At 34.6% G+C, this 11,309-nt stretch overlaps 1 protein-coding gene across 1 annotated transcript; it reads left to right on the top strand.

The window, feature by feature from the left end:
• Positions 1–783: 783 nt before the first annotated feature.
• Positions 784–10,870, top strand: LOTGIDRAFT_138435 (hypothetical protein; the record flags this gene model as incomplete). Its single annotated transcript, XM_009048598.1, has 3 exons — positions 784–837; positions 5,360–5,573; positions 10,533–10,870. Coding segments are annotated over 3 exons (606 nt in total), but the record flags the coding sequence as incomplete, so codon positions are not given.
• Between the last annotated feature and the right edge of the window lie 439 nt (positions 10,871–11,309).

The raw sequence follows: 11,309 nt of genomic DNA, 5'->3' as shown, positions 1-11,309 counted from the left end.
GATCTTGGCTTGAACGTCTAATATGAAGACAAAACAGAAGCAGTTCCTCAAACTGCAATACGTATATTATCTAGTGCACAAGTACCCCGTTTTATAACAAATTATTCGACAAACGAAACCCAATATCTCTATTACGTACACCATTATTGATACATATACAGTCTATATTGATCACCACTGTTTGGATTTCATACTTCTAGTATTCTAATTCTTGACTTAATTCAGTTGTCTGAGTCTGCATTCAGACTAATTAAACTGAACCATATTGATCTTTGATGAACCATGAATAACCATTCAGAGATTAAACTATTCTGATATTGGATTGTACACTTGAACTCGTATTGAACAATTCTGATCTTGAATAAGATGAAAACTGATCAAATCATAAAGATTGAAAATTTGATAGTCAAAAGGAGAAAACTTATACATACACAATTCACTGAGTTGCCCCGCATTTTCAAACGTTGTTTTGATTTCCGGATTTTATTTTTCTGCTCTAGAAAGCATTCTGAGCTCCTTATGCGGAATCGTTCTGAATTGAAATAAACTTATTCTGATCTAAAAGCTTCAATCCATTTTATTGATAGATGGGTTTAGTATGAAACTCATTTATGGTGGAATAAATCAGATCTGAGAAGAAATTTTGGAAGAAATCTAATAACTTGAAATGGCTTTTTATCATCACATTGTGACTATATTTTGATATGTTTTCTAGCTTCAGGTACAAGTACGGGTCATCCATTGCCTTCATTCCTTGATACACCTACAAATACAACGTTTGGATTAGGAGAAGAGGCTAAATTACAGTGTGCTATACAAAATCTTGGTACCAGAACTGTAAGTATATCTTATATACTGCTAACTATGTGTTCTGAAGCGTACAGCCATTAACTAGCCAGAATACACACTCATTAGAACTAAAGAGACTATATTCAGCACAGACAATTCAAGAAATGCCAAAAATTTCTGCCCACCTTATGATGTTGATAAGACTAAAACATGTCGCATCTGGTTCTATAAAATAAATAAATTATTGACTGATATTTACATAAAATGGAGTATTTATGTATTTATGGGTGTGGTTGCCAAGGAAGACATTAAAATATGCAGTTTGCCGATTAACAGACATCTTTACAACATGTGAAGACAAAATGACGTACAATAGACGTTTTAAACCACAGCTTCTAGAATGTGTTCCTACTTTATTTCTCATCTCAAACATGAAGAAAATTTAGCAAGTCGATCTCTAGTGGATAATCATTGGCAAGTTCTACGCTTGTCTGGAATCATCTAGACGAAATGAGAGTATAAAATTCGTTTAGAGTATCATAGATTTTAATTTGACGTGTTGAAAATTCTGGATAGTTTCTAGCAATGATCTAACGCGCTTGATATTGTTAAAGTCCTTCATATCTTTAATGTATTATTGAAGGATCTAAATAAACGAAGAAAACCAAGATACAATTCTTAAACGAAACCTCTAAAGCAGAAACATGAGATATATGTTTAAAGAAATAATTGTCAAAATAAGGAATTAGGTTGTCCAAATTCAAATCAATATATCTCCATCACGATTTAGTGCTCACGATAAATAAAACACAAGCATTTTCGCTATTTTCATTTTCTCGGAATCATGGTAGAAACCTTTAATAATAGAGTCGCAAACTTCTCTGGGAAGTTTAATGCCTTTAGTAACGTTGGTTGTAGATATACAGAAACAAAACACTGGAGATAACCTTATTGAAAAATAACAAGCTTTTTGGCTCTTTTCATTTTCTTCGAATCATTAAGGAAGCCTTTAATAATAGAGTCGCAACTTCTCTAGAAGCTTTAAAGTAACGTTGGTTGTAGATACAGAAATAAAACACATTACTGAAAGAAACCAGGCTTTTTGGCTCTTTTCATTTTCTCGTATTTGTTGCAATCGTTTCTGAAACTTTAACGCTTAAGATAACGTACGCTGTAGATATAGAAATAAATTACTGAATATGAGATAACATTAAAGAAAAAAAACTCAAGCTTTTTTGCTTTTTTTTTCATCTTAGAATCACGGTAGAAGCTTTTACTACTAGAGTCGTGTCTCTACTGTAAGCTTTAATGTCGTAGATACAGACATATAACACTGTATGTGAAATAACTTACTTTTTTGCTCTTTTCTGAATCGTGGCATAAAGAGTCGCACTTGTTTCTGAAAGCTTTAATGCTCCAGGCAAAGCTCTTTGTAGATACAGAAATAAAACACTGGATGTGAGATAATCCACGCTAGCAGGATTGATTGATAAAGTCTGGCCTATAACAAAAGGATGTAGAGAAGGAGTTAATGATACTCGGTAACTAATGTCAACTGAGCTAGAAGTAAATGAGGTTACAGGTTGATATTTGACCTAGTCGATTGGACAATCAACTCGCAGTTTATCAAGTGGATTGAACATGAAGTCAACGAGAACTTCATCAATTTCCAGATGAAATTTGATAAATGAACTGTCGAGTGAAGTTGTGTAAATCTTTCTCGATTCAATATTATTAGAGTAGAGATCGTCTGTATCAATATAGAACCTGAGCTGATATATATACCTTTTATAAACCGAGTTGAACCGCTGTGGGAATGGCAATATGAAATGAATGAAGTTTTATTTCCTTCTCTCCTGCTCCTTGCTGGGCTGATGAAGACAGCAACGCCAATCGGAGACAATTTTACCAGCATTAGCCTGCTCTTTTTCGACACACACTACCTGTATCACACGGAGCCTCTGTTTGTTGTTCCATCCTCACGATATTTTCGTATCAATCCATCCGACTGGTATCATTGACCAAGGAAAACAAGGTTGAAAGATCCTAAGGTATTATCTCGAACCATGCCGGGGTTGAACTGAACCATTGTTGCTCCTTGTAGAAAAAGTAGCATAGTGAATATTTTTATGAAATGAAATAGAGATTTACGTCGATAGTTTCTGTTGCTGTTTGGGCTATACAATGAGGAAATGTTTGCTCTTGTCGAACATGTCGAGGGATCATTTAATTGCAGAACCTGTGGCACAGTTTTTCCCCTTCCGAATGGACTTCAGCTTCTCTGAATTGCTTCATTGACGGCATGGATATTAATTTAGGCCATGGTGTAGTTGATTTAGCGGAATGAAATGAAAATAAATCAGACAACTCTGAATATCTCTGAGTGCACCACGTTTGCAGAGGTCGACTGATAAATGTTGAATTCTGATTATTTACTCAGTGGCATCAAAACATCAACTTATTCTATTGCTAGCATCTTATAAACCGACTGTAAATGTTGAAATAGAACATGGTTTTTAAAACATGCATCCTGAATTTCACTTCCCAGAGTGTTTCTTTCCACTGACTGACACATTTACAAAACCAAAGTAAAGGTTAGAACAGCCAGTATTCAAAAAGGTGAAACCATTAAACTTGAGAGTGAGTGTTTCAATTGATTCACCAAACCAACGAATCAGAAAAATACCGTAAACTGGTAATAAAGCGTATTTTTAGTGAAAATAATGAGTATACCACCCAGAAGCCATTCCATTCATTTACCACACATGCTATATTGCCCCAATGTTTGGGATTCACGCTGATATCTATGCAATGTGGGACGATATAAGATGATAAGATGATGTATTGACATAATAATGATGATGATCTAATGCAGATAAGAATGATTCTAGAGAGATATAAATGATGCTATGTTGATAAAGATGATGCTAGGATGATAATAGTGATGTTGAAATTGATAACAAAACATTATCTTTCGTTCTTTTCACTAGTTAAATACTTCCTCTTTATTGAATAAACAAACCCTATATTACTGTTGGTGGTTGATTTGACAGTATGACAGTAAAATAAAAATCCGTACAAACAAAACAATTCCAGTAACCAAAAATCTCGTCGAAAGCATGACAAAATCAGTAGCAATAATAGTAAATATAATAGTTGACTCCTCAAACGAGTCGTGACGTCTGGTGTTTCGAAAAGAGTAATCATGTTCCGCTTTACGCGCGACACCCACCACTACCACAATAGTCAAAATCATGAGATACAACCAGATCAATTCATGCTTGACTAAATAAATCAGCTAAAAATCAAGAAAGATGTATTATATAATATCAATGAGTTCTCCATAAAGACCACAAGTTTGTTTGTGAAGTCTACGACCATTTGATTCTGTAGTTTACACAGATGGTCGTTCTGCCTTTTCCAGTCATTTTGAACTATATACTGAAAAAAGACCCTTATGATACGCGTTCAAGATCATCTAAAGCGGTTGCTTCGCAAAATTCCGCCCATTCCTTCACTAGACCAATAATGGTTCTAAAGATCTACAACTCCATTTCAATTCATTTTATTACTCTTTATTTTTTTCGTTGTACCAGGCTTATAAGTTTTGCAAATTGCTATTTGTCGCTATTCCTTTTATTAGCAAACTAACTTTTCAAAAATCGCATCTAAGTCGACAACCTTAAACCGTCATTCTCGCCAGTTAAGAGGGGTTGCGCCTTAATAATGTTTTGAATTAACAAGAGTAAGAGTATCTTGCAGTAATTTTATTACCATCTACCGATAAAAGGTATCGGCCCATACACTTATATTTTTACATTTTTCAATCTAAATTCTGGGTTCCTTTGGGAAAACATGTAGAAGTTTTCTATTCAATTTAACGTTTAAAGGTTTCATCAAATTGAATCCAATAAGTGAAATGTTTGAGTCATCTTTGTTCCATTGTCTGTAGTTCAAATGAATTCACGAGAGAAGATGTTCTGGTTGAGGTAATTTTGATCGCAAACAATGACATAAAATCCCGGATGATATGGACCAGACATTATTACAGATAAAAAATAATTTAACTATACCGATACGATCTTGGGAGTTATAATGATCTTTAAAGGAACTCTTTCTAGAAATCGCCATACATCACATATTATATAACATCTACAACTGGCACAATGTGATTCTTGTAACTGAATTCTTATCATCTGAAAAGACGCAGTTGCTCCCTTTTGTTTTCGTTCTGCGTTGAAGTTAAAATTTGGTCCAGTCGTCGACCTGGGGGTTCAGAATGCCCGACTCTCCTGTTGATTGCAATTATTTGATTTCTTATCGCTGATGATTAGATGCTGTGAATCACAAGTGGGTGAAATATATTAAATACATTTCATGGAAATAGGGCACAAGAAGATCCAAATCCAGCCATCCTTCTGAAAATCTTTGGTAACATTATACATATGTAAAATACAAAGTTACCTAAAACTTATTGGTTGGTAACCTGTAAACTTGCTATCATCTTTAAATAACACACTATATTGATCCCTGTGGGTTTTTGGGCTCATTATAGTATTCTATTTTATAGGTTGTTTGGCGAAGAGCATCTGATCCTAATCCACTTACAATAAACGATGTAACTTATGTTTCGGACTCAAGAATTAAAGTATATCACGAAAAATATTCAATGGAATGGAGTTTACATATAAAAGATGTGACGTATGAGGATGAAGGTGTTTATGAATGCCAAATAAGTTCTAAAGCTAGAAGTATTAGACGACTCATCATGTTGCGGGTTAGCGGTATGTAGATCGTTAAATTCCTTTCATTGGCTTGGTTTGTTCATAACTTCGACTTGTTCATTGACACGATTTGTGAAATGAATAAGCTTGTTCAAAGACTCAACATAATCGAAGCCCGAACTTGTTGATAAACTCGACATTATTCATTTATTGATGACTTGTTCATTGCCTCAACCTGTCTCAACCTCATCTGTCACTTGTAACCTTTAGGCTTCGACTTGTTTGTTCACGGACTCGACCTGTTTGTATAGACCCGACTTGTTTATTGCCTCAACTTTTTCATTACCTCAACTAGCCTCAACTTGCACATAGACTCGACTTGTTAAGCCGCGTATGTTTACGCCTTATGCCTCTCCATTGGTAAAACAACTTATCCACCGAGAATATGGATATGGAGGTTGCAGGATAGAGGCAAAGTTAAGACGAGGGGATGCTGCGGATTGTCGATAAATCAGCTTTAATTGATATTTCATTACTCCGTTTTCTGTTTATTTACAGAAAAATCAGCAAAAAGTTCAAAAGGACCAGGTAAGTGCACAACTTATTTAAATTTTATTCCATTTTCATTCCGCCACCAATGCACTATACATTGAAACAAATACTTTCATTTAATTGGAACAAATTGATTTCAAATTTATCAAGACTTTTCAATGGTTCATTGCGTTTTCAATTTAAATTGAGGTTGAGTTGTAGTGGCCCGGGGGAGGGGGTGATTAAGTCGAACCAATAAAATCAAACTTCTTTTCTCCTTTTCAATTAGAAAACACGATGGTTTTTAGCAGTTTTCTCTCCCAACGCGTGATTAGATCTACTTGTGGATAAGAAAATTATACCTTTATATGTCTCTTTTGATTTAAGTATGAAGCTAATCTAGAATGGTATTGAAAATGTTGATCGAATAAAAAGTACTATGTCCACCCACAATTCTATGGAATGCTAATTTGAATTAACCTTACAGCGAACATTCTATGTGGTTGATAAATGAAGTCAAATGGCTCTCTATTTGAGGGATTGTAGAAAGGTTTTCAAAAATGTTTTTGAGGACACTGATAGCAACGCTATGTATCATTCGAATTTTGAATGCCTCTGGTTCTTGATAAAACTAAACTAAACTAAAACTATGAGTTATTTAACGCAAAGTTCTTTGGATATTATAAGCAACTTTTGTTGTTGTCTCATTTTTACGGTTAAGCATTTTTTGCCATCTGATGATGAATTAGTAGCTGACAGCAATAAGCATACCCATTGTTGATTTTGAAAACTAGATTTGTCTCGTGGATATGGGAATTGAGGAAGCTCCTCATACGGACAAACTTCAGCGGAATGTGATTTTCAAGGAAGTGGTTGTCGTAATATTATAATTAACTTGAGTTCATGATTTCGTGCTTAAAAGACTCTTATTTGCCAAAATATATTATTAGGGAATAAGAGTTAAATTTTTGTATAAGTTCACTAGATATTAAAGCTATTGATTTGTGATTAAAATATATAGAAAGATTAATTCTATAGATCATAGCAAATAGACAGCTAGATCCTATTATTATACAGATTGCCAACCAAACCAACTATTTTATTACTTGATATATAGTCAGTAACCATTCCAAATTCTATAGTCTGCTTCTCTAATTTATTCTCTTGTCAATAAATACTTGTCTCGGGCTTTAATTAAACGAATACTTGATATTGAGCAGTATTTATTAAACTGTTGACCATAAATATTAAACTGACTATTATTTTGATTTATCAATGTCTAATTTCGTGTGCTGCCTGTGTGACTGACTGTAAATATTGGTTTTATGCTGGAACAAGAAACCGGTCTTTAAGACTCCAAGTAAGGACGACTTGAGCAATTCATATATCGCGGAACGACTATATAATGATCAACTGAAAGGAAACAGATGGAAATTATCTTAATACTTTAGTTAATATGACCATGTAATGTGATAGAGTCAGACTATACATTGTGATATTAACAAGATCTGTTTCACTCTTGTCTCAGATATTAAGTTGAGTAGAAGTTTATTCTACAAGAGAATGCTTAGCTTGGGCTGAATATCTTCTAAGGGCTCCATTTGTACGAAACAGATAATCCTAACTAACAGATTGTGTCTTGAGTCCTTTGGTTCTGCGAGAACAGTTTGTATTTAAGGTCAAGCTGCTCTAATCCTTGGAAAATTTTCCAGGTCTCTATTCCTTGGTGACTAACCATGAACGTTTGATTGTTGATGATTAATCAATTGTATATTTTGGTCTTGGTTAGTAAAACTTTAATTGTCTGTGTATGGATCCTGTGGTTTTTGGTGAGAAATTGTTGTAATGTTACCTTGCCTGGGCCTTAGTTTTCTGGATTATCCTAGGGTTATTATCTAGCTGTGGTCTTTATATCTCTATATCTTCAATCAAAGATCTGTAGTTATGCATCTGAGCGTTTCTGGATCTCCGTTGGTTGAAGTTATTTTGTTTTTAAGTTTTTATGATTTACCACTTTTCGATTAAATTGGCATTCAATTTTCTACGAAAATGAAGAAATGAACCCGATGGTTTAGCAGTAGAGGCATTTATGGAAGATTGGATGAAATTGACTATTGAGTGATAGTCTTAATCATGCCATACCTTGTGATTACCTTATGACAGACATATCTAATTTGGCAGAAAAAAATTTGTGCTTTGTCGCATTAATGTACAATTAATAGCATAGACCAATCAGGTTGAATTTCTCTTTAAAGAAATAAACTCAGATTTTAATTTGTGTTGTTGAGTCTCAGTTTTAAATTTCATGAATATTCAATGTTGGCGCCTTATTCTGCTCCTAGCAACAGACAGTTTAAATTATTTTGTTGTTGACATGACAATACCATTCGAACTCGTGTACAGTCGAATTAATTGTGTGTCAGTTAAGACAATCATAGTTTTGTTTTGTGTGGACTTCATTTAAGTGATTGCATATAACCCGTTTCAGACGACCCAAATCTTGCAATTATGTTCAATATGCATCATATAACTCGTTTCAGACGACCTAAATCTTGCAATTATGTTCAATATGCATCATATAACTCGTTTCAGACGACCTAAATCTTGCAATTATGTTCAATATGCAGCATATAACCTGTTCAGACGATCCAAATCTTGCAATATGTTCCATCATGGTTGCATATTACCCGTTTCAGATGATCCACATCTTGCATTTATGTTCCAATATGCATCATATAACTCGTTTCAGACGACACAAATCTTGCAATTATGTTCAATATGCATCATATAACCCGATCCAAATCTTGCAATTATGTTCAATATGCATCATATAACTCGTTTCAGACGACCTAAATCTTGCAATTATGTTCAATATGCATCATATAACCTGTTCAGACGATCCAAATCTTGCAATATGTTCCATCATGGTTGCATATAACCCGTTTCAGATGATCCACATCTTGCATTTATGTTCCAATATGCATCATATAACCCGTTTCAGACGATCCAAATTTTGCAATATCTTGTATATATGGTAACATATCCGTTTCAGATGTTATCTTTACCCGCCTTATTAGCCATTACCGACTAGGGGACAAACTTGATATATTGGCACCCTAGATTTTGTGTCAACTTGCGTTATGTATCGTATATCTTAACAATAGTATCAATGATATACCACATACTTAAAATTCTTTTAAATCGTTGACAATTCTAGGCGGTGACATATTTAAGGGATGGGTCATTGGGATATGTCTTCGCTCAGGTCTGTGACAGGTCAATTTTGAAGTAAACACCAAGCTCTCGCAATGATCAACATTTATCTCAGGCCATCTGAAATCCGTTGGCTTACGAGGCCTACGGAAGCCCCGAGATGAAGGAGCTTCGGCCCTTCGGAGAGACACTCATTGTTGCACCATCGCCTCCGACCCGCACCCTCTTTGTGTCATTTTCTAGATACATCCTTGACACTTGGATATCCTTGGTGACATTCGGTCATATGCTTGCAAATCTTGACCCGATAGATTTCGTGTATTGTCATACATAGTGTGTGATCCAATCGAATACGTATAAGAGCTCTGATCTATGTATGATAACACTGATTCATGATTCATAGCGTTTTTACTTTAACTTGTTTGGTGAATTTAGGTGTGATGCAAGGAAACACTCAAATTTTTTGGTAGTTGCCATTGCATTGTTGTTACTGACAAGAGGCGCGCAATAAATTGTTTTCAAAGATTAAGACATCGTATAACCTTAAGCGTTTTAACTTGTTTGATGGCACATGTCATTCCATTCTGTTTCGTTTTCTTTTTATGTGCCCAAGAGATTTGTTATTTCATGCAGTCACGATAATGGATTGTCACCTTGCCTCTTGAACCATGTCCTAAACTAGTTTCGTTTATAATATGTGATGGAAATCAATCATTTTCAGATCATTTAGACATTGATTTGTTTATAACAATAACTACGTTCTAGAACTCAGCCTCCCATTCTGGAGTACTTATACTCTCAGGGGTTTTGGGTAAAATAATAGGAGTACTTGAGAACGGTCATGTCAACCAGTCCAATCTACAGCGTCCATTTGAACTCTTTGGATTCTTTACTCCACTCCAGGCCAAGTCAAGGCCAGCCGAGCGGAACAACGAGAGAGCGAAAGATTCGAACTTTGGGCCATGGAGAGTATAAAACTTTTAATTACAACGGGACGTCCAGTGTGGATAATTATTTTACAGTAATTTCGATTATAGAATCTCATTTCTGGAGGCCCGATTTGTTAAGGTCTTTGCACATTAAAGCTGCCTCGACATATATATATCCAGACTACGCCGCTTCCCTGCAAAATCTGTGAAACTAACGCGTTCACAATCTATATTTCCCCATTCAGGGGACAAATTTCATTTCATTTTATATTTGATATATCTCTTTATTATGACTTTTATATTCTATAGAGAATACACCCATTAACTTTAATTTCTTTTATTCCAGATATTGAAATCTCAGGATCAACGTTTGTAGAGAAGGGCAATCCTTTAAAGATTACGTGTAATGCAACTGGAAATGACTATCCCCCGGAGGGTCTTGATTGGTTCAAAGATGGATTAAAAATAACGCCCAATGATCGTACATCTATAAACATGGATGTGTCGTTATCGGATAGAACTATTATTAGTACGTTAGTGATGTTACGGGCGGATATGTATGATGCGGGAACGTATGTGTGTCGTACGTCAGATTTACAGATAACTAGTGTCAAAGTTAATGTATTAAATAGTAAGTATACATTTCAATTGTATACAACTGTATATTCCAATGCAATACAATAATGCAAATATGCATTGACAAAATTAGAGGTTGGAACTTGATGGAGTATATACTGTGGCAAGGATCGAGTTTTTGGCAAATATACTTTTTAGGTGAATTGCACTTTTTGTCTCGCTATTTGAGACCAAAAATTGGGTATCAAACAATTTCATTTTTATTTTGATATTTCGGAAAAAGACTAAAACTTAACGGTTTACTTTCAAATGCTCTGTTTTAACAAAAAAAATCACTGAATATATGAAAATAGAACAGTCAATAGTTCGTGTGTTTCGAAGTAAAAAAGATAGTTCTAATCGCCAAAATTGTCTTTCAGTTTGAATGTTCTGAAACAAATTGGCAAAGTCTGCTTTTGTGTGTAATTCGATACTATCGTATTGTTAAATCTTCTCTACAAGCATTTAGTGTGATGGAATTGGTAATGTTATTCCAGGAATCATTGTT

The sequence above is a fragment of the Lottia gigantea genome, assembly GCF_000327385.1.
Source record: "Lottia gigantea unplaced genomic scaffold LOTGIsca_125, whole genome shotgun sequence".
Classification (NCBI taxonomy): Eukaryota; Metazoa; Mollusca; class Gastropoda; family Lottiidae; genus Lottia; species Lottia gigantea.
The sequence above is the reverse complement of the archived record's forward strand: the minus strand, read 5'-3'. Positions and strand labels throughout refer to the sequence as shown.